Below are 23,723 nucleotides of genomic sequence, written 5' to 3'. Positions count from 1 at the left end.
TCTATGTGCACCCCATAAGTTAGTTACAGGTGGCACAATATTCCCGCTCAAACGCATACACAAAGCCACATGGGTCTCATCGAATCAAACTACACAGAACCGGATTCATAGTGAAAAAGGCAGATATAAGGGACTATCCATTATCCAGCATTTAGGTTAGACTTTTAATGTCAGGTTTAGCATAACTCATTTGTCAAGCACAGGATTATTTCCTTAGCTTTGAGGCAGCATTTGACTGCTGGTGATAAAACCCGGCCGCCCGAACAGGACGAAATTTTACACAACTCACACCTAGGATGTAGTATTTGAAAGCCAAATGCTATCACCTTTCAAATTTATGCCTGCTTTACGAATAAAGTTACAGATTGTTAGCTAACGGCATACAGGAACATGTAAGATTCGCTTCGCTCATCAAAAAGGAAATGACATTGTGAAACCTCTCAATATGCTTTTAAATCTAATTAATTATAATCACTATTCATTTCCCAGTGAGTTTGAGAAATCATTGCAATAACCATTAATTCTTTGTTTAACGGACTAACATGATGTGATCGCATTGTTGATAAGCGAAGTAAAACTGCTTCCTCTGTAACTGATACTTAGCAATGACATTGTGAGCAATTGTGTTTTTCTTGCATTAGCCGAAAATTATTTCGTTCGATACAGCCTTCCTACGAGATACTAGCAATCTCAACGGATTCAAAATAACTCTCAACAACAGGTTCCAAGCCTCATAGGATCTATTGGAAGAAAAAGTTACGATAGAGGACAACAGGAAAAGAGTCGAAGAAGCATTAACTTCAACATGTTAGAAGGCTCTGGGTCGCAAGAAACAACATCATAAGGAGTGGATCTCCATGGAAACCCTGAACAAGATTCAAGAAAGGGGGAACAAGAAGACAGTAATTAACAACAATCGAACAAGAACAGAGAAAGTCAAGGCACAAACTGAATACAGAGAAGCAAAAAAGCAAGTGAAGATGAGCATTACAGCTGACAAGCAGAAATATGTCGAAGGGCTAACATTGACAGCGGAAAAGCTTCATGAGAAGGAAATATGAGACAGCTATATGAAACAACGAAGAAACTAGAAGGGAAATGTAGTAAACCAGAAAGACCAGGCAAGGACAAAGAAGAAAAGACAATCACAGAGGTTCAAGAACAGGGGTACAGATTAGTAGAATACTTCAATGAACTCTCCAGTAGACCAACTCCGTCGAATCCACTGGACATCGAAGAAGCACATACAGACCTTCACCTAGATGTTACTCCACCAGCGATCGAAGAAATCAGGATGGCCGTCAGACAAATCAACAGTGGGAAAGCAGCAGGGCCAGACGGCATACCAGTCGAATCACTAAAGTCAGACAGAATTAATCGCAAACAGGATCCACGTTCTGTTCAGAGAGATTTGATAGGAAGAACAAGTGCCCACAGACTGGAAAGAAGGATACTTCATTAACATACCAAAGAAAGGAGATCTGAGCAAGTGTAAGAAGTACAGAGGAACCACACTACTATCGGTACAAGGGAAATTTTTCAACAGTGTTGCTGAACCGGATAAACGATTCAGTAGATGTCCAGCTTCGGGATCAACAAGTCGGATTCCGTAAGGATCGGTCGTGCACAGACCGAATCGCGACACTACAGATCATCTTTGAACAATCAATTGAATGGAACTCGTCAATATGCATCAACTTCATTGACTCTGAGAAAGCATTTGACAGTGTGGATAGGAGAACCCCATAGAACCTTCTTCGATACTGTAGTGAGAGTAGCTGGGAAAATCGTCAACATCATTCGGAATCCATACGACGGAGTACAATACAAAGTCGTGAGTGGAGGATAGGACAGCTGACAAATGTATTCAAAGAGAAGACCGGAGTCAGATAAAGCTGCTTATTCTTCCTTTTTCTCTTTCTTCTGATCGTTGACTAGATTATGAAGACCTCCACATAAGACGCGAAGCACGGAATACAATTAACAGGTTAGATGCAACTAGACGATTTGGACTTCGCAGATGAGCTATCCCTTCTATACCATGTACACCAACAAATGCAGGTCACGACAACAAATGTAGCAGAAGCCTCTGAATCAGTACGCCTCAACATACACAAAGGAAAAAGCAAAATCCTAAAATACAACACGAAGAACACCAACACAATCCCCTTTGATGAAGAAGCGTTTCGCACCCTTCAAAACAGAGAGAAAAAGTGATTATCGGGAATAAAAAGTTGAGCTCACATGTTACAGTAAGGGAGAATCAAGGTTCATGATAACCCTCTAACTACCACCAAAGTAATGGACTTATCGAACCTCCATTGCAGCCCTCTAGACAATAACAACAGAATATTGTGAGGAGAATGCGCCACGCTCCTAGCTCATTAGGAGCAGATCATTAGGGTTTAAAAACTCATCTGAGTTCGAAATTCAAAAATCGTGAGTCGACTGAGACCCCTATGTGTGACGTTCACCAGTACCATAGAGGTGGAAATCGCTAATCAATCATTAGCTTAGGTCTGATAGTAATGCACAAATACTGTTATACACCATATTCATAGACAAATTCGATTATGAATCTCAAGAAGTCTTGCTGAACATCTCGTTGACTTAACAATACAACTATGCAGGTCAAACCAAAAGGTTTTGGTCTACAATGTTTATGAATAGAGGCCCATAAAACGGCTGATAAACCTAGAAACATTCGGTTCTTTGGCCTTATTTTTCATGGCCTTGACATGAATTTATTAGTCTAGTGGCAGAACGATCGGACTCGATGACCCGTTGATCACTTCTTTATTAGCAGAGCGTTTTCGGCTATTCGCACCGTGACAGGCTTCAGTTTCATGTGTAAACTTAAACGAAATCAACAAGCACTGGAATTGTGATCTTTTGAATGTGATAAATTTGAAAGGATATCTTGAAGAGAATGCGCTGAAAATGCCTACCAAGTATTTTGTTGGACAGTATTACTATTTCTTTGTTCTTTTGCCATGTTCTGACTGGAAAGCTCAGGCTGCTTCTGTTTTGAGGCATCTTATAATTTTAGTAAATTTTTTCTTACTTAAATCATAACCGAATGAATTTAGCAGAGTTTCTGCACTGATATCACTTCCTACGTGTGTTTTAAAAGGCTTTGTTTGCATACAAAAGCAAGTAGTTCAGTCTAATTGTATTTGCTATAGCGATCAGATTTTATAATATAATACTACAATATATTTCTGCAAGGGCAGGTACACGCCATTTTTACAGGCAGGATCTTCAGGTTCAGAACAAATTCTGGAATTTCAGTCGTTACTCTGAATAATCAGCAGTCGTGCCGCATATGGGTACTGTAAACAAATAGAAAAGTTAGCACGAAAACAATGAGAGAAGATAAGCATGTTGAAGATGTCCAAAATATCTCCTGACATAGTCTCCAGAAGCCTGGAGACGTTACAGAACATTTTATCAAATCACTGTTGAATAGAAGCTTCGCAGAAACCTGATCCCGATAATTGCATGAAACCCAAGTTCACTTCATAAATACCCCTATTTTCTGTACATAGACTTATCTTGAAGTAAAGCGGTTCACTCATTCTCATTACCATCACAGTTGACGTGTGGGAGTAATTGAGGTTATAGCAACCGGGTAGAAAGATGATTCAGTCGTATTAGTAGAAAGTTTCATCAAAGTGCTGGCAACGAGTGTGCTTATCGACACATATTGTTAACCTTAATCTATGGTGGTGAACCAATCAATAATATTCACGTCAAACTTTAGAGACTAAAGACTCATTTAACAATAATATATTTCTGCAAGGACAGGTACACGCCATTTTTACAGGCATGATCTACAAGTCACAACATTTATTGGTTCACAGTTTGCATCCGAAGTAGGGTTGTTAAGTAAATATAAGTGAATATCAGTTCATTCATTCAGATTTACTGTATAGTCCCAGACTGTTTAATAAATCGACTCTTTTTATCGAACTGCTAATCGTGAAATTGCACCAGCAGTATCAAGATCTATGACTCTTGTAACTGATTCATTTTGTTGTGTTCCATGCTTCTGCTCTATATGCGTTTGTTTATCGTATTTCTTGTTACTGAATCCTTTTCTGAATTTTTGTACTAACTGTATAAATTTACATTTTACGAACAGGTTATTATTGCCGGCTACATGGATAATTAGCTATCCTGACTATTGCTTTGCTAAAGCTACGCTAGTCTGTAGAGGGAATAATTCAAGAAATTCATCTACAGGTAATTGCTCCCAAGGCGAATGTCTCGCTCGAAATGCTGATTTTGTGGTATGAAGTCTTTTAGATATCACAATGCTAGCACCTCTTTATTTTTGGATTCCAGGTACTCAAAAAAGACGTTGGCGATGCTGTAAAGCTCTTAGCTAACTCATTTTAAACCGATAGTCGGATTCTCCTTTTCCATTACCCTAATCTAATCATCATTCCAAAGCCCTTTACATATTTGCCTAATATTTATGGATTTCTTTACATCCCATGAGCATGGTTCACTTATGCATTACGACTTTTATGACTGTGCTGCATAACGTGTATAATACAGTGGCTGAGTGAAAGTACTTTAGTTTCAAACATTAACCATCCTAACTAATTGCTCTTGTGAACCATTTACATTTTTGAACAGCAAACATTAAGAATGTATATATTTTCACTTAACGAATGGCGCACGCAGAAACCTTTGGTCTCTTTCTACTGTAGTGAACAGTTCGAGAAGTTGGTTGTAATTGCCGTAGAAGGTGATCCCTCAAATGTGAGGCGTATTAGTCCGCGGCTCAATTAGCCTCCAGTTAACTGTATCTACCAAATTCTGGCCAACCAGTCGATTCTACCATGCCATTTTACTAGTGTTGCAGTACATTGTAAATTTTGATAGTTTGCAATTCCGTCCAAGACTGTTTGTTTTTCCAGATCCCTCGTACAATCACAGCTAGACAAGAAATATGTATGCTTGTTATATCTTTTTAAATACCATCTAAAATGAATGAAAAAATATTTGTTTCGTAAATTTTGTTAAATGATTGATGTTTGAGCAGGAATGAGTTGTCTCGTACGTGTCACCTCTTGAAGGTTCGCGTCAACCCGCGACTTACGAGCTCGTCACAAATGCTTAGTCTTGCTGTTGGTCGCTTCCCCTCTGTCTCGACTAACGGGCGCACAGGGCTTGTAACATTCTGTATTCTGCTGTTAGCATGGGTTGTTGGATTTATTATACGTCTTTTCTCAGTTATACGTTTTGAAAGTGTCATCCATGAGTTCGATCCTTGGTTTAATTACCGAGCCACCAAGCAGATGGTCGAAAATAGTTTTGAAAGCTTTTACAATTGGTTTGACAGCACTGCGTGGTACCCACTTGGGAGGATCGTTGGAGGCACTGTCTATCCTGGTTTAATGATAACTTCAGGTTTGTTTAATATTGAGACTTACCATCGGACTTTAGGTTTTATTCACTACATGTGTCACCTTTTGAGTTTTCCGGTTCACATTCGTGAAGTGTGTGTTTTCCTCGCTCCTATATTCAGTGGCATGACTGCCGTTGCGACCTATTTTTTCACGAAGGAAATATGGAATGAAGGGGCGGGTTTGTTTGCTGCTTGCTTCATCGCCATCGGTAATTGATGTATTATATAATTATCCCGCTTTTCATTAGCTCCCGGCTATATAAGTCGTTCAACCGCCGGCAGTTATGATAACGAAGGAATCGCAATTTTCGCATTAATGTTTACTTATTATTTGTGGATTAAAGCTGTTAAAACTGGAAAAGTTCTTTGGGCCGCGCTTTGTGCCATCGCATATTTTTACATGGTATCTGCTTGGGGAGGCTATGTGTTCATTATAAACCTCATCCCATTGCACATTTTTGTACTATTAGTCATGCAGCGATATAGCGCAAAACTGTACGTGGCTTACACAACGTTCTTTATTTTGGGTTTAATAATGTCGATGCAAATACCATTTGTTGGTTTTCAGCCACTACGCACTAGTGAACATATGGCATCAATAGGAGTGTTTGCACTTCTTCAAGTAAGTACATAATTCTAAAGTGTTCTATTTTGTTTGTTTAAAAATTCATCTCAACCAAAATTATTAAACCAGCCTTTGTGACTGATGAAATATTAGATCAACTTTGTTGTGTCTCATATCGACAAAAGAAGAGAATTTTGAGTTTGCAAGCCAATTTTCCATTTATACGAGTTTTCTATTGGTGTAGTGTAATGTGTTTTTTATTTTTTGAAACTATCAGCTCTGGTACAACTTGACACCGCAAAGAACTTGCACCACAAAAGTGAAGAGAATGTCGGTCCGAGAATTATAGTTCAATCGATCATATGAAGGATGAAAATCTGACATGAGATGTATAGTTCGGTTTAAAGTGCAGCCAAGAAAGACTTCTTTTGGTTAAGGGATCTATTCTCACCATTGTAAAGAGTATGAAGTGACAGTAGGATTTCCGTTCGATTCTGTTCTGAGCTATATTTAATGATGTCCCAAGCAACGGAGTTGCACTACCTTCAGAATACCGACCAGAGAGTTGCGGTGAACTGACATAAAAATCCTATGCAGCTATCTTCCATACCACTTTCCCACCTTTCTTACCCAGTCCTAATATCGGGAAATCGTGCATAATGTGAAAGCAACTAATCTGATGTCGGTAAAGCGTTATTCAATCACTGAAACTGATACTTCAGGTCGGTAACGCCTATTGGATTATCATCACTGAGCCTAAACATATTTCCAAACGCGGAGATAACTAGCGTAGTGCAGCAACTAGATTCTAACAATCCTTTAGAGACATCGACAACCCAACAGTACAGCCAAACATCCCCTGTTTAAAGGTCCCAGTTCCACAAACAGAACAAAACTGCTCTTACCAACGCCTTGTAAATCTGACCTAGCACACAACAGGGTCGGGTAAATGAAATGATGAATTCTATTGACGATACTATTCTCGCTCATACTAGAAGCAAGACAATTTACATTATTATTACCATTATTATTATTATTATTATTATTATTATTATTATTACTATCATTTACTACGTCACTTTTTCACTCCTTTTATTCCCAAATTGTGTATCCTTCCTTTCCAACTTATGCAGTAGCTCGCCCATGGTGGAAACTCTGTCCTATCTAAACGATCTCCAGTCACTGTCTGGTTGAAAGTGAATGCTTTCACCGATTACGAATACTGACGCAGTCTTTCTGAAACCACGTACGCCGTTCAAGCTGGCTTCCTTCAACGTTCGCACACTAATGCAGATCGGACAACAGATGGGGCTGGCTATGTCTTTAGAAAGTCTTAATGTTGATGTTTGCTGTCTATCCGAGACCCGTATTCAAGACTCTAGTGAAGTACTACAAATCCGCTCTCCATCTGTCGCTTCGAAAAGCTTGTTTCACGTGCGCTTATCCGGGGACTCTGTGGCATCTTCGTCCGGTCTTGCAGGCGTTGGTGTTGCACTAAGCGCTAGGGATGAGGCAGCACTAATCGATTGGATCCCCATTAACAGTCGGTTATGTGCTGTTAGATTTAGAAAGTTCCATCAAAGTGAGAAGAAATCGGCGTGAGAAACGGTGTCTTTTCGTCATCTCCGCCTATGCCCCGACAGATTGCAGCCCGGATGCAATCAAGGATGAGTTTTACCACCAGTTAACAGTTCTCCAGAAAGCGCGTTCGACAGATATTGTAGTATTAGCCGGAGACTTGAATGCACAGGTCGGGCGTCTAGGCACAGAAGAGAGTCGTTTAGGTGGCCGATGGGGACTTGTTGGTCGCAGGACAGATAACGGGGACCGTTTGCTGCAACTGTGCACAGACCACAATCTGTTCGTGGCTAGCACTAACTTCCGGCACAGTCATCGCCAGTGTGCCACCTGGCGTCCTCCCTCTGCATCTCAAGCCTGGACTCAGATTGATCACATCGCGATCAGCTACCGCTGGCGTGGTTGTGTACAAGACTGCCGCTCCTTTTGGAGTACCTATCTGGAGTCTGATCATGCCCTGGTCTGCGCCAATCTCACCTTACTTTTCAGTGGCCGAAGGATTGACCACCACCAACAGATCAATGTTAGTAAACTGGCTGCAACTTCTGTTGCAAGTAAGTATCGAGCGGAGCTAGCTTCTAGGCTAGCTACCACCCCACCGAAAAGTATAGATGAGCATTGGTTGCATCTTCACGACGCCATGAAAATGGCGAGTAAAGCCGCTTGCGGCTTCGCGAAACGTCCCGCTTATAAGCACTGGGTTTCTTCTGGCTCCTTACAACTGATGGAAGCCCGTCGGTCTACTCCGGGTGACCGTGAGTTTGACCACAAACGAAGGCTGTTACGTAATGAAATCGGGCAAAGCTTGCGTAAGGACCGAGAAGCCTGGTCGGAGCGTGCTAATGAGATGGAAGCAGAAGCTGCATCTGGTAACTACCGGAAGCTCTTCCAACTCATCCGAGCCACTGGCAGCAAGAAGTCTAGTGTGAGTGAAACAATCTACGAGGATGACGGGATGCCAATCACTAACATCTCTCGACGTCTTGGACGATGGGCGGAATTTTTCGAAGGGCAGTTCAACTGGCCTGCTGCTCCAGCAACATCAACCAGTTTGTCCTGCCCCCCATGGCTGGTGACGACTGATCCACCAAACGAGGCGGAAGTCCGCAAGGAACTCCAACTCTTGAAGCGCTACAAATCACCTGGCCCAGATGACTTACCTCCGGCTCTTTTTAAAGATGGTGGTGACTTTATGGCTAAGGAACTGACGGTGTTGTTTGCAAAGGTTTGGGAGCAAGAAAGTGTTCCAACATCATGGAATGAGTCAATAGTCGTCCCTATCTTTAAAAAGGGTTCACGTTGTTCCTGTAACAACTATCGGGGGATAAGTCTACTTCCGATTGCGTCCAAACTATTGTCTTCTGTCATTCTTCGTAGGTTGTTTAAAACCCGAGAACGATTGACTCGCGAGGAGCAGGCTGGTTTTCGTTCTGGTCGAGGATGCATTGATCACATCTTCACCCTCCGCCAAATGTTAGAACACCGTCATACTTATCGCAGGCCAACAATCGTAGTGTTTCTTGATATCAGGGCTGCCTTAGATTCGTTGGACAGGACTGTTCTCTGGGATTGTCTATTGAAGAAGGGTGTGCCTGAGAAGTTCATTAACATCTTAAAGGCCCTGTATACAAACACCTCAGGCAGAGTGAGGGCATACAACCACCTTCCTCCCTTGTTCCATTCGAGCAGTGGGGTTAGGCAGGGTTGCCCGATCTCACCATTCCTCTTCAACTTTGCCATCGACGACATCCTGGAAACAGCTCTGATGGATGTAAGTAATGGCGGTGTGGATATGTTGCCTGGAGAACGACTTCTCGACCTCGAGTATGCGGATGATATTGTCTTACTATGCGATAATGCCCAAGGCATGCAATCCGCACTTAATCAGTTGGCAATCAGTGTCCGCAGGTACGGCATGTGCTTTGCACCCTCCAAGTGCAAAGTACTCCTACAAGACTGGCAGGATTCTCATCCTGTACTCACCCTAGATGGTGAGCAGATTGAAGTAGTTGAGAAGTTCGTGTATCTAGGTAGCTATATAAGTGCTGGTGGTGGCGTGAATGATGAGATTGATGCACGTATAATGAAAGCCAGAGCGGCTTATGTCAATCTGGGCCATCTTTGGCACCTTCGTGATGTTAGTCTGGCTGTAAAAGGTCGGATCTACAACGCGTCAGTGAGAGCAGTTTTGCTCTATGCTTGTGACACCTGGCCTCTCCGAGTTGAGGATGTTAGACGTCTCTCTGTGTTCGATCATCGTTGTCTCCGAAGGATTGCTGACATCCAGTGGCAACACCATGTTAGTAATGCAGAGGTTCGGCATCGTGTGTTCGGGCGCAGAGACGATAATTCAATTGGTGTCACCATCTTGAAACACCGACTTCGGTGGCTTGGACATGTTTTACGAATGTCGTCTCAGAGACTTCCACGTCGTGGATTATTTGCCGACTCTGGGACTGGTTGGAAAAAGCGGAGAGGAGGTCAGTGTATGACATGGTGTCGTGGTATGAAAGAAAGCTACAAAGGGTTAGCTTCTGTTGGTCCTTCACGACTCCCTGGCTGGGGTCCGAGAGATGGTGCAATACAGTGGCTAGAGACGTTATCAGATATGGCTCGGAATAGAAGCCAGTGGTGATCCTGCTGTAACCTTCTTTTACTTTCTTCATAAAGAGTGGTTCTAACTTTCTTAACTGAAAGAGTCTTCTGGTTGTACATTTCAGTCCGCCTTATCTTTTCATCCCTTCTCTTCCTACTTTCATTATTTTGTGTGGCGCATATGTATCTGGTGCCCTTTTGTACCAATTTATATGTTTAAATAAATAAATAAATAAATAGGGTCGGGTCAGATCTGCATAAACCACCCTGGTTTTCACCATACGTACATAGCTTTCATGTCACATCACGCGCACAAATGTTTTGACTACCAACGAATCACCACCAAAGGGGAGCAGAGACACAGGCTTCTACCTTGCAGAAGCACTTGGAGTTTGGAACGTAGAGAATTCAGAGTAGTTGCAAACAGCAATAGCCAAACTGATTAAGCGTAATTTCGATAGTTCGTGTATCGTCATTCGGCAAGACAATCATTATATTGCAATCGAACTTGGTAACCACTTGGTATTTCGGCACTATATTATGTAGACCATGTTTATTTTGATTGTTTTATTCCAGTACCTAATTATTTTCAGTACTTACGGAAATGTAAAACCTAATCGTATATGCGCAACATCTCAATTAGTAGAAAATTGGTTTTCTGACTTGGTGACGATCCATCGAAAATGAAACATTTATTCAAATATCCACATATTTAGTTATGTCCAAATCGCATACCACTAACATACATGAGGATATTCTTAACCCTGCTCTTCCATATTATATATATGACATTTTCCACGCTCACTAACAGACAAGTAAACATAAGTAGGTCCCGCACAGGATTACCTTATGTGAAACGATATAACGTTAACATGATCAGACCTATTTTGGTTTTGATCGTACTAAAAACATTCTGCTCTGTTTCCTCCGTATTATTTAAGATTGTGTTAGTTTAGCTCTTATTTACTCATTCTCTCAAGAAGTGGCTTACAATAGACTTCGAAAAGTCATAAATTTGATTGTCTACTTATTGGGATTTGACAATTCTATTATTGCTTCTAATATTAACAATTAACGGAATCCTAAATTTATTTGAAATTATCATGTGGAACCTTGGTAATAATACCATTTGCTTCTGTTGAATTAATTCAGGAAACTCGGTTGAAGGTCAAGATTTTAGTTGTAGAAAGTGACCAGTTCTTGGTACTATCAACAGTCGATTAATGGATTCAAGAACAAGCTGGTTGGACTTTGTAATGCTCTATTTTTGCAGATCGTGGGACAAACTGACTTTTATTAAGCTAAACGTATTTCGTTTAGATCGTAATTGCGTTCATATTTTCATTCCTTGCCAGTTGTTTGAAAGTTCTCATATGTGAATTTGATAATTTCTCATTTCCTATTTGAACTCAGTTGTTTAAAGCAACAGTCAGGTTAGTCATAGTTCTTTGAAGTTGTCATCATGCCACTTCTCCATACTTCACAGCAAGAAGAAATTAATAGGTTGGAGAATGAAAACAAATATCTGAATGCTACGAGTTAACTAAACATGGGGGCAGCGTATTTTAAAAAGAAGGAACAAAACCAGCAATAAAGAACGTAATGTTAAAATTCAGTTTTTAAGGGAAGATAAAGCATGAATGTATCTGCCCCGCTGTGGGTGATTTTCCTCCATTTCATTTGTCTTCAACTATCGGTCATGTTTGTTTTACGACCTCAAGCTAGAGAATTTACGCCTCCATACAAGACTTCAGCTAGAGTCGCCAGCATCATGGGGTAACGATGTATCTCGGTGTTTTCTTAGCTTACCTCTTCCTAATCTCTGCTATCTAACATAGAACGCCAGATTAAGTGCTGATTTAAACTGTCAAACACATCCCGTCCACATCGGTTGACAAACACTCAGACTCACCAAGTAGTGTAATATTTCAAGATAGTTCTATCTTGTTTAATGCTTTACCCTTGATTTCCATCTACTAGGTTTCGGTTTCAAACTACAAAAAGTCTACTTTGGTTAGGGCAACCAGGTAGATCTTCTATTCCTTACAATGTGACTCAAAGACAAATATCTTAACGTATACTTAGTAAATAATATGTAATGGTTTCGTTCTACTAACCCAGGTACATTTTTTTTACTATATGCGGTTATTTTATGGTTTTGATCTATATGAGGATGTATAAACACCAAATTTCGGCTTGAGAGGCAGGATAGTTTTACTTTTTCATGTAGTTGGTGTACCTCATCCCAATGTATACCAGTCCTGAAGTTTATATATATATATATATATATATATATATAAGTGGACATGGCAACGTGGAAGTATATTATTAGTTGGTTAAAAGTGATGCTACATTCTCAAGTATGGTGATGATATGTTAAGTTACTTTTATTTTCTAATCTAATACTGTGGTTAAAATAACCTACCAAACATCTTGTCTTTATTTGCAGGTTGTCGCTTTTTTCAAATATCTACAAACCCGTGTTCCCTCTAATACTCTGAAGCAATTATTTACATTTGGTGCCATTTTTTCTGCTGGAGTTATATTTCTTGTTGTAGTTGGGCTAACATATGCTGGTGTTATTGCACCATGGAGTGGCAGGTAGTAACAAATAATAATTTTTTTTTACATACATAAACATCGGTACACGGAGGCACCAAATATATACGCGACACACAAATCATTTGATTTGTGTGAGGGCTTAGATACTGACTGCCTGGGCGCCCAAACTGAAGCAGATGGTTTTCTTAGGGGGTTACTATCCGAGCCTTTGACCTAGAGGCCCAATCCACAATGCAGTGGAGCAACGTTAGGAGATACAGTCTCATAGTAGCCGGTGACCAACAATAGGTTCATATAGCATCTGTTTCTTCAGGATCCTGGAGCTCATGTGAACCATTAGTTTAAAATCAGGGTTCAATTGATCACGTAACGAGTTCAAATTTCTTTCTGTACAGAGTCAGGTATTGTTTTTTGATCTTACGCAATCTATGTGAATGCCCCAGCGTGATGAATGAAATGATGTTGTTACTGAGCCTAATTTTCGTAGTTATGAAGTTTGTCTTTCACGTTCGTATAAAATATATATTGATAAATGACGGTGTAACTCATTTCCCAAGTTTATGTTTATATGCTCAACTTCAAGCAACACTTGTGACTTGTGGTATTGCCCAATTACCCCAACTGGAATAAATGTTAAGGGGAAGGGTTCAAAACTGATACTTATTAATAAAACATTAGATCCCTCCATATTATTTATATACTGACAGCATATGATTCATAGGTCCTATTTAACAAGATTTATATGTAATATGTGCTTAATTCAAAGAGAATTTCATTAAGGGATTTTTCAAGCCAGTTCAAGTACACAATAATTGAAAAGATTATGCATAACCTCTATAACAAAAATCTTGTGTGCATGCTCTTTTTTCTTACCGTGGTTGAAGAATAAGAGTACGAACAAAATATGGATAAAAAATCGAAAGATTATGTAGTGTAAAACAGTTTTCTTGTGACAAGGTGATTGTAGATATTGTCTGTGTTATGATGAATCAGAGTAAGGAAAACATTCTCTTCATTATTTATAATCAGTATATTTATGAGTGAGGTGAGATACTAGTTGGGTAACCAATACATAGCGGGTAGTATTTTTAAGAGATCACTTCCCAAGACTTTGATCTGGAAGTTCAACGCACTAGGCATTTGAGACACATAAAGATGTGCAGTCCTGTGCTATCCAGTAACCAAAATAAGTCCCATGTTCACCTTTTAGTTTAGAATCGGGGTTTACCAACTCCTCTAAGTAGACCCTATTTACCCACCAACTTAGTTTAAATCTTAGATAATCGCTTTTCGTCATCACTTCCGTAACCCCCTTTTCTCAACGTGGAAGCAGTTAGAAGGACTTCTTTTGCACTGGCTATAAACACGTGAGAGTGTAAAGCGATTTTCAGATGGATAGCTAAATTTCCTCACCTTCAGGCTGAATACACGCTCCAGAGTTGTAAAATGCCTAACATGACCTTATGAAATTTCGTAAGTAGGTGTTTGTACAGTGATAAATCGTAGTAAAATTTCGTTTTTCAGTATTATTCAACTGTTGTTGAATTTAAACAGAAAATCTCTAGAATTTTGTCATTGATTTTAATTCTTATTTAAATTATTCAGGTTTTATTCTTTATGGGATACTGGTTATGCTAAAATACATATTCCAATTATAACATCCGTTTCTGAGCATCAACCTACTTCATGGGCATCCTTCTTTTTTGATCTTCATGTATTAATTGCTACATTTCCAGCTGGTGTAAAACTTTGTTTTAAAAATTTAAATGATGAACGTGTCTTTGTTATTCTATATGCAATATTTGCATCATATTTTGCTGGTGTTATGGTTCGTCTTATGCTTACATTGACACCAATTGTTTGTGTGTTCTCTGCTATCGCTTTTTCACATGTCTTTGAATTATTCTTAAATGAACAAGATGATGAAAATAATAATACAACAAATCAATCTAATAATAATGAGCGAAATTCTATTGATAAACGTTTATATGATAAACCGAATAAGACGAATAAAAAGGTAATTTTTAAAAAAAATCAATAAAATGTTGTCAGGGTTATACATATCCATATCATTATTAGCTTCTATGTATTTAAAAAAAAAGTGAGCATGTTCAATGAACCCACTTAAATAAAATAGAAAAAGGACAATTTAAGTCATTAGAAAGAAAGTAAATAATCATCAAGTCATATTCAAAGAAATCGTAACCTTTAGGATTGTTTTAGAGTTTGTATGGGGATGGTCCACCAGTAATTTCGACTTTAAAGTGAATTTTACAGTGTTTTATATGAAGACTTTTTTATTGTCAATAAAACGGCATACATAAAACAGTTAAACCTTCAAAATTGGTACTTAAACTAGCAATCCCTAGAGTAAGTTAGGAAGTGAATACATCTGCTCCACTTTCATTTCAATAAGGGTCTTTACAATTCCTAACCAGAAAGCTTACACTTTCGCACAGGGCTTAGGTTATAATTGTTGATATTGTTGACGTTAGCCAGCACATCGTGATAGGCGGTGACCAGACATATCTTATACATCCCAACAACCATGAGTGCTACGAATCCCATCCGGTATTTATGAACATTAACTGTCGGCTCATTTATTACCTGTCACTAATATTTTTTGGGTACTCTATTCATGCCCAGTATCAAGTTATTTCTAAGAAAACTTCTAGTTCTGCGTAAATTATTTTTCTGATCGACAGCATAAATATTAAGTTTCTTGTTATGAACAATGCGCGTTTGGTACTTTAAGAAAAGTATACCATATCTCGGTGTATGTACCCTTTCGTATTATTAGGTGAACTATCCTGATCAAGACACGCCAACAAGTACCACCAGTGGTAGTCAGTCAAAGCAACAACCATCAGGAAACAACGGGAGTAATCTGCGTGCAGTCGCTTACGTTTTAATTATATTCATTCTGTATCTGTTTGTTTCACATTGTGTTTGGGTGTCATCCAATGCTTATTCAAGTCCGTCTATTGTGTTAGCTTCATATGGCAAAGATGGAACTAAATATATCCTGGATGATTTCCGGTAAGCAATCTCACCTACATCTTTTTTGTGTATAGCTCTGTTACCTAGTCCACTTATTTTACCAGAGTTAATTATGCAAGTAAGCTTATCTGTTAATAATAAAATACTTTCGGTATTCATATATCGTTTAACCTTACCGTTTGATGTAAAAGAATATGATGAGTTTCTAAACCCACCACATGTTTTACTGATTAATGTAACGAAGCTTTCTGTATCTGTTTGAAAACTTCATTATTAACCACTAAGTTGAGGTCCATTATTCTAAAAGTACAAGGGACAGTCAACTAACATTACTGTAATCAAATGGATGTAACAGCGAAAATTGCAACTCATTTCACAAGGTGCCAAAAGTAGTCATCACGATCACGCCAAAATTTCAAAAATAACTTTTAATAACATTTTGTTCAATAGCTTATACTGCTTACAATGCATCCAGTAAATATTTTGTCGACATCAGTTTCTTATCCAACCTAACATACACGAAGACAAACTACATATCATCATACATCATACAGTAGTGTATTGTATTTTTGGGATAATTTTTGGTTATTTCCACCCAGAGACGTTCTAATAAAACTAGAATTTCAGTTAATCGACGTCGCTCACATGGTAACAATAGAATATGTCTGGATTTTCAATGTCTCTCAATAGACACATTAACGGTTTAATAGATGGTTGAGCAATCGCGAACTACAATCCAATCAATTTTATCATTAAATTATAGGATTCAATTTAAAGTCATTCCGATCGTGTTGTTGATCACAGGTTTGCATCACAGCTTAACAATGAAATATAACCTTTTTAAACAATCCATTACTCAATAATAAAACAATAAAACGAAACACAATTTAATGGTAAATCTTATAAAATCGTAGTTACATATAAGTTGTATTCACTATGTAGACACTTAGTGATACTTAATACTAGCGTGTTATGTAAACAATATTTAAAGGTTACCATCCACTCCTTAATGTTCAAGTACCGAACAATCCCACAGATATTTTTTAATAATCAAATAATAATCAATTTTTTATCTTATATTACCAGTGAGGCTTATTTCTGGTTATGGCAAAATACAAAAGAAAATGCTCGGGTTATGTCCTGGTGGGATTATGGATATCAAATCGCAGGGATGGGTAACCGCACTACTCTAGTTGATAATAACACATGGAATAACAGTCATATCGCATTAGTTGGTAAGGCTATGGCATCAAATGAATCAGAAGCCTATAAAGTAAGTTGAGCAATTAAAGTCGATACTTTTCTGTTTGTATGTATTCAGCATGATTACATTTTGAGTGAAAGGGTTATGCAAAAGGATACTGTCAAATGTAAATAATAGATTTGTGTTATTGACAATTAATTATTTTTTTTTTCGTTTTAATAGGACATTAAGAACTTAGAACAGGTCAACTGCCTTATCGTCTAGTGTAAAATTTCATATCACTGCTGTACTTCGAATTCCTGTTATCGAGTCTAGTAATTACAAATATTGTGAAAAACGTCTTGCTCAGTAGTCTTTTATCTTCCATTTCCAATCAACTCTCGTCAAAACATCGTTTTCACTATTCATCGATAGATATGCAGTCTTATCGTCATCTTAGTTAATCTTTTAGAGGGATTTCTCTATTCAAAATTTACAAATGCTCTTGACTGATGCGTAATAAGTTGATTATCTAAAGACCTAAAAATATATAAAATCTGTTTCTGCCAAAAATATCATAATTTAAATGTCTAAGACCAAGACAGTTGTTGTTTCTCATTCCCTTAGTTCTTCAAAAATATACGAGTCCATAATTTAAAAAGGCACTTTGTCCATATTAATCAAATCCTTAGTCATTAATTCGCATTTTACTAAGAACTATGATGGTTTTATTATGTGTAATTAATACCACTTTTCTTTCATCTTTTTTACGCTTCCTTCCCCTGGCATGTGGTTTTCCCTTAGACTATTCAAAGTTTAGACGTGGATTACGTGCTGGTCATATTCGGCGGTTACATCGGTTACAGCGGTGATGATATTAATAAATTCTTATGGATGGTGCGTATTGGTGGCGGTGAACATCCTAATGAAATTCGTGAACGAGATTTTCTAACTTCAACAGTAAGTTGTTAGCTTTTATATACAGTAAAGACGATCATAATATGCGCTACTCTACATTGTCATACATTGTTAAGAATCGTTATATAACAAGCTAGTTGTTAAGTGGAAGCCATTTATGATATTAGCGCTTCCCCTTTTAAGTGAATACTTGAGGTTGACTGATTGGCTGGCTGGCAGGCATGTAGTGTCGGTTGTTACGTTAAGCCCACATACCTTATTATAGCTTCAGGACAAGCCAATTTAACTACCCATCATGAGTCACGTTTTGACCTTGTTAATTATTCATTTATCAACTCTGATTGTTTTTTTTAGATGAGCGTATGTGTGTACACTTTTTACTTTATTCATCACATGTCTGTAAATTATATTTTGTCTGACCATAAATATTGATTAATGCTTGGTTAAAGTGAGTTGACTTATCCTCCCTCTCTAATGCGTGTCATTTCTGCTTCTCCCTTTCATCCCTCTGATTTTCTGTCTAGATCAATGAATGTACAAAATATATGTATTCGAAACCCATCCTCGCATTTGACTTATTGAACTCCGTTATTCATCAACGCCGACTAAGTCATGTATTACATACGAGGATAGACAGGATGTATATTTTGACAACAATCATTCCTACGATCTAATTGGAGTCAGATCCTAGCCCCCACAGGCATAAGTAAATCAGTTTGATATACCAAAACGTTTGTTTAAAACAGTTGGAAACCCGTAGGGACCTTTATTAGTCTGCACCAGATAATAAGCCTGTTCGTCTCTCCATGAAGTTATGGAAACGGTCGAAACATGAATCCATATTTATCTTCCAACAATAGTCGATTAGGCATAAACTTATTTTACTTCACTCACTCTTCTTGTAGCATAATTCATCAACCAGTCATCTTCAAACGGCTGTGTCTTGGACTCTCCTTTCTAGCTGTTGTCAAGTACTATTAACAATCGTAATATCTGTCTCAGATTCCTGAAGCCATGTGTTCTTTGTCCTAGATCTTTTCCTTTTGCTTTGGGGTTGGGTCTTCTCATTTTTGTGGCTGCCTGAATGACCCTCTTGGTCTTCCACACTGTTCGGGCACTCGATTTCTCTGTATTTATTGTTGCTCTGACAGTCAGAAGGGTCGTCGGCTTGGTGACTTCCGGCTTCAATCATGGGGCGTTATAACTGTTTCATACGCGGAAAAGTTTAGTTACTTTACTGTCGCTGGTGTTTCTTTTGGCGAGGTTCTTTTTTTATGAGCCGGAATCGCTAACGCTACCCACAATCGTTCTTTACCCAGGTTGGGGACTACCAGTAACCCTAGAGGGGCGGTTGGAAGTGTTATAAACTTTTATAAATATAGTATAATCCAAACCAATCACTGGTTATAATTTCAATGCTGAGTTGGTGCAATTATTCATAACCTATTACGTCACCTTATCTTACAGATGTTACCACAGTAATTCTCACTTTTACAATATTACTCTCTGGGAAAAGTTGAATGTATTTCCGTTGGGCTTGTAATGATAGTTTTATTGTTTTGCCGTATCATTGGATTCCCTCAGTAAAACCCATTGACCCATATTCACTAAGAAAGTTCTAAATTTTAACTCTGCCTATTTGATCACAATTCCATGGTTATATTGGTTTTTTGTTTTCTTTCCCTTTTTTAGGGTGATTATCGTATAGATAAAAGTGCTTCTGAGACGATGCTCAATTGTTTAATGTATAAATTAAGCTATTATCGGTTTGGTGAAGTTCGCCTAGATATGCGAACACCACTTGGATTTGATCGTACTAGAGGATCTGAAATCGGTCGTAAAAATTTTGAATTAGACTACTTAGAGGAAGCTTTTACATCGAAACATTGGCTTGTAAGAATTTATCGTGTACTACCTCCTGAAAATCTACCACATCTGTCGCGTACACGTCGTCGGATTCACCATCGAGCTTCAGGGAAATCTCGTCTGAATAACCGTGGTCGACTCAATACACCTATTTAAAGTTCATCCAAACATTTCACTTAACATATTTTCTGGTATGTTTTATTATTATCAGTGCAACATAATTTACTGATTAAGTTTCCAATGAAAAGCTTCATAATGAAACGTATAGAATGAATCCAATTAATAGATATATTACTCTTTCCAATAAACACACAAACTGAGCTATCAATCACTATGTACTTAAGCATTAACTACCTTGAAGATAATCAGAAACTAGTGTCCTATTTTTCTTGACTCATTAATAAAGTTTAAATATCTTCACTTTGTCTAATTAATGCACAAACTGAGATCATGTAAATCTTATTTTACGAAATTTAGAATAATGGAATCAACTCACTAGATCATTTTACTCACTATACATTACTTTCTACAATTTCTTTTTGTTCAACGAAATACAAAATGATTACACGGTAAAATAATGAAATGTATTGACTCAAATAGAGAAAGTATTGTGAAGAGAATGAGAATTTTAGACTTTGTAAAAGCTTTTATAATCTCTGTTAACGTCCCACAACCACACTTAATTAGTAAAGAACTAATGTATAGTAAATAAAAGTAGATGTAGTGTATATACATGGGTTTGAGCTATAGTGTTTCTGTGATTGTTAGTGATATACTACCCGACTACTGGGACGGTAGTAGTTGAATCAACGTTCCAAACTAAAAGTTCAGAATCAAATTGTTTAACGGTTATACAAAGCATTCAGTAGATTTCTACTATTAAGAACATATCCCTTTTAATCGTTTTCATCTGTTTCGTTCTTAACAAGTGTTAGCGGGAAATAAACCGGATTAAGGCACGTTATGTGCATGATCGTGACGGCACACGCTGATTAGCTAATTCTAAGCCAATCAGCTCTGGCAGATTATTGGAGAAGCATCTAGAAGCTTCTTATGCATATACTATAAAGATATGAACGTTTTTCTGTCCATTGATTGCTGTTCACCTACCATTGTTATTTTGAATACAATTACGTTCCTGTTCAACGTGTTCTAATTTTGGGGTCTTGTCGAGTGTCATTGTATGAGAATACTAAACAATAGGAGTAGCTGGGTAGTTTATTAGCAAAACAAATATAACAAGAAGTCAGGCTATTTTAGAGTGGTATACATAGAACTGGCGTAAGTTATGGAAGTGATTACTTCAATACGCTAATCATATTGCATAATAGTTTCACCCCATAACTATACCATTAGCTCTTATTAATATTTAAATATTATCACTATCAGACTTGAGAACAAGTACGTAAACGATGACCTAACATTAAAAAGAAAGCTCAGTCCAAACAACAAATTGAAATGATTATCAACCAAAACTGTATATATTTGAATATATATTGTGAAAATAATACACTACTTAAATGTATTTAAAATTAACTTTTAATTGTTTAATTGATTTCTTGTTTTCTTCTTACAGGTTATACCATATAACTAATTTTGTTCAATATTCACTTTCGATGTTGTTTTTTTTTAAAAAAGTTTTTCACATATATCATTTGTGTATAAAACCATGTTCGTTTTAGACAAGAATTTATAAAGAAACTACCCTTGTAGTGTATTATTATGCATGTATGGTGTAAAAATAAAATCAAAATTGGCCTGTATTACAACGATTTAATACCGATGCATAAACTGTGATCTTGTTGTTTTATATTGATCGAATTCTTCTCCCAGTCTGTTCCTTCAAGGTTTTTTCTTGGTTCTCTTCTTTTCTGTTAATCTATTGTATTTTGGTGACTATGAACCTTGTTGAATTCTTCGATATCGTTTTCAAATACATATGTTTTGATATCACATGGTTGTGTGTGTGTGTGTGTCTGTTTTGTAATGTCCTATTGAGTATAAAATTGAATTTTCGACTAGTTGATGGAGGTCTCTTCTTTAGTAAGTGAATGAATAAATAACCCAGTTAAGTTGATACAAGTCTAAATAATACAAAGGAAGAAACGAGAATTTTTATTATTGCAATTAAAACAATTCGGATCATGCTAATGTCATGTTATTCAAATTAAAGGCGAGACAATGTATGCGTATATGTGAAAAACATCAGCGTTTGTTGTTACAATGATTTTGTTCAACTGAACAACTTATTTTCACACTATATAACTGTATATGCCGTTTATGGACATTAAGTAATAGATGGGGTTTGTTTCTATCAACGTATTGTTGATTATGTAATATGGGCAATATTGATTTACATTAACCGTCAAGTAATAAATTGTTAAACCAGGAACACGAACATGATTAAGATTCGATATGACTAGAAAGCGAATGGTAGTTTACATTCAGTTGACGAGTCTTGAAAAGAATGAAGCTGGCGACCTGGATCCCACTGTTACTTCTACCATCCAACTTTACTTAAGAAATACTTGCGACTGATGGCAATATCTAGGCGAACCGCTCATGAGTCACATGACAAAATAGATTGATACGTTGCAATCCTTAACGTCAACAACATGAAAATTCAAACTCTTTTAACTGAATTATGATCATGAATTATTTTCAAAAATAAAATAAACTCCATTGCGAAACTCTCTTCTCTTTCATAGTACCATGGGATGTGTTATTTAAAATATTTAATTTAATTTAATTAAACACATAAATATTGGTACAAAAGAGCACCAGATATATATGCACCACACAAATCTTATTTGATTTGTGTGGAGGCTGTCATACTTCCCGGGTGCCCAAATCGAGGCAGATGGTTTTCTTAGGGGGCCACACCCGGAACCTTTGACCTAAAGATGCGATCCACAAGGCAGTGGAGCATCGTAAGGAGATGCAGTCCCATGGTAGCTTGTGACCAACGATTGATTCATACACCATTTGTTCCTTCAGGATACTGGAGTCCACGTGCACCATTGGTTTTGAATCAGGGTTTCCCAACTCCCCGAGGTGTGTGTGTTAAATTCCTTAATTTAAAACCAATAGGTTGATACATGTTTATTGAACTGATTATTTAAGTTACTTCACACGGAATAATCGGGATCTCTTTATCTCTATCAGGAGACACTAGAAATATTGTAGAAAAACTTGATAGTCGATAATCTGGTATTCCTCCCGAGAAATTTCCATTACATTTCACTTCAAGGTCGACAGTGTTTGAGTTTTGAACGCAACTTGAACAAGTGAATGATCTGATAAAGTCAACAAAAAACCTTTAAGCAACTAAGGCGAGAATTCATTTAAACGGCTGTGTATATTTATAGAATCAACCTTATTCTCCCTTGTGCGACGAAATCTCAGCACGGATATAGAAGGCTCGCCTAGCCTTCGCCAACTTGCGTCATTTATGGCGTAGGCGATATATCCGTCTAGCAACCAACGGACGTGTTTACTGCTCAGCAGTTCGTTCCGTCCTACTTTATGGCAGTGAAACATAAAGTGTAAGAGTAGAGGATATTCGTAGGCTACTAGTATTCGACCATAGGTGTCTTCGAAACATTGCCCGTATATCCTGAGACCACCGGGTAAGTAATGCAGTCGTCAGAAAACGGGTACTAGGTAAGGATGGCAAATCGATTGATGAAGTAGTGAAACTTCATCAGTTGAGTTGGCTGGGACACGTGTTACGTATGCCCAACCACCGACGTGCAATGCTTTATGGTGTAGGTGTAGGTTGGAAGGAAGCTAGGGGCGGCCAGACCAAAACGGCACAAATCCTTAAAGTCACCGACAAGTGAACTGAGGCATGTTGGTTGGTGTATACTACCTGGTTATCGTTATATAATATTTATGTGGATATAAGTAACCCACACCACACTTATCGTCCTTACCTTTCTGGCTGGCCAAGCCAGTTCGTTCTTGTTTCAAATATTATCCCGGATCGTATACTACTTAGTCGACAATTTTTTGTAAGTTAAACAGTTTTGAAGATA

General features: G+C 37.8%; 1 protein-coding gene across 1 annotated transcript; it reads left to right on the top strand.

The window, feature by feature from the left end:
• Window positions 1-5,123: 5,123 nt before the first annotated feature.
• On the top strand, window positions 5,124-21,706 carry Smp_158600 (oligosaccharyl transferase, putative; the record flags this gene model as incomplete). Its single annotated transcript, XM_018799997.1, has 10 exons — window positions 5,124-5,421; window positions 5,458-5,628; window positions 5,668-6,041; window positions 12,607-12,758; window positions 14,325-14,736; window positions 15,520-15,758; window positions 16,806-16,992; window positions 17,707-17,862; window positions 19,513-19,877; window positions 21,263-21,706. 9 exons carry the CDS (start codon window positions 5,124-5,126, stop codon window positions 19,840-19,842), a joined length of 2,319 nt encoding a protein of 772 aa, XP_018646568.1. The 3' UTR covers window positions 19,843-19,877; window positions 21,263-21,706.
• Window positions 21,707-23,723: the final 2,017 nt, after the last annotated feature.

Source organism: Schistosoma mansoni, assembly GCF_000237925.1.
Source record: "Schistosoma mansoni, WGS project CABG00000000 data, supercontig 0142, strain Puerto Rico, whole genome shotgun sequence".
Taxonomy (NCBI): Eukaryota; Metazoa; Platyhelminthes; class Trematoda; order Strigeidida; family Schistosomatidae; genus Schistosoma; species Schistosoma mansoni.
This window is presented reverse-complemented; position numbering and strand designations above follow the sequence as displayed.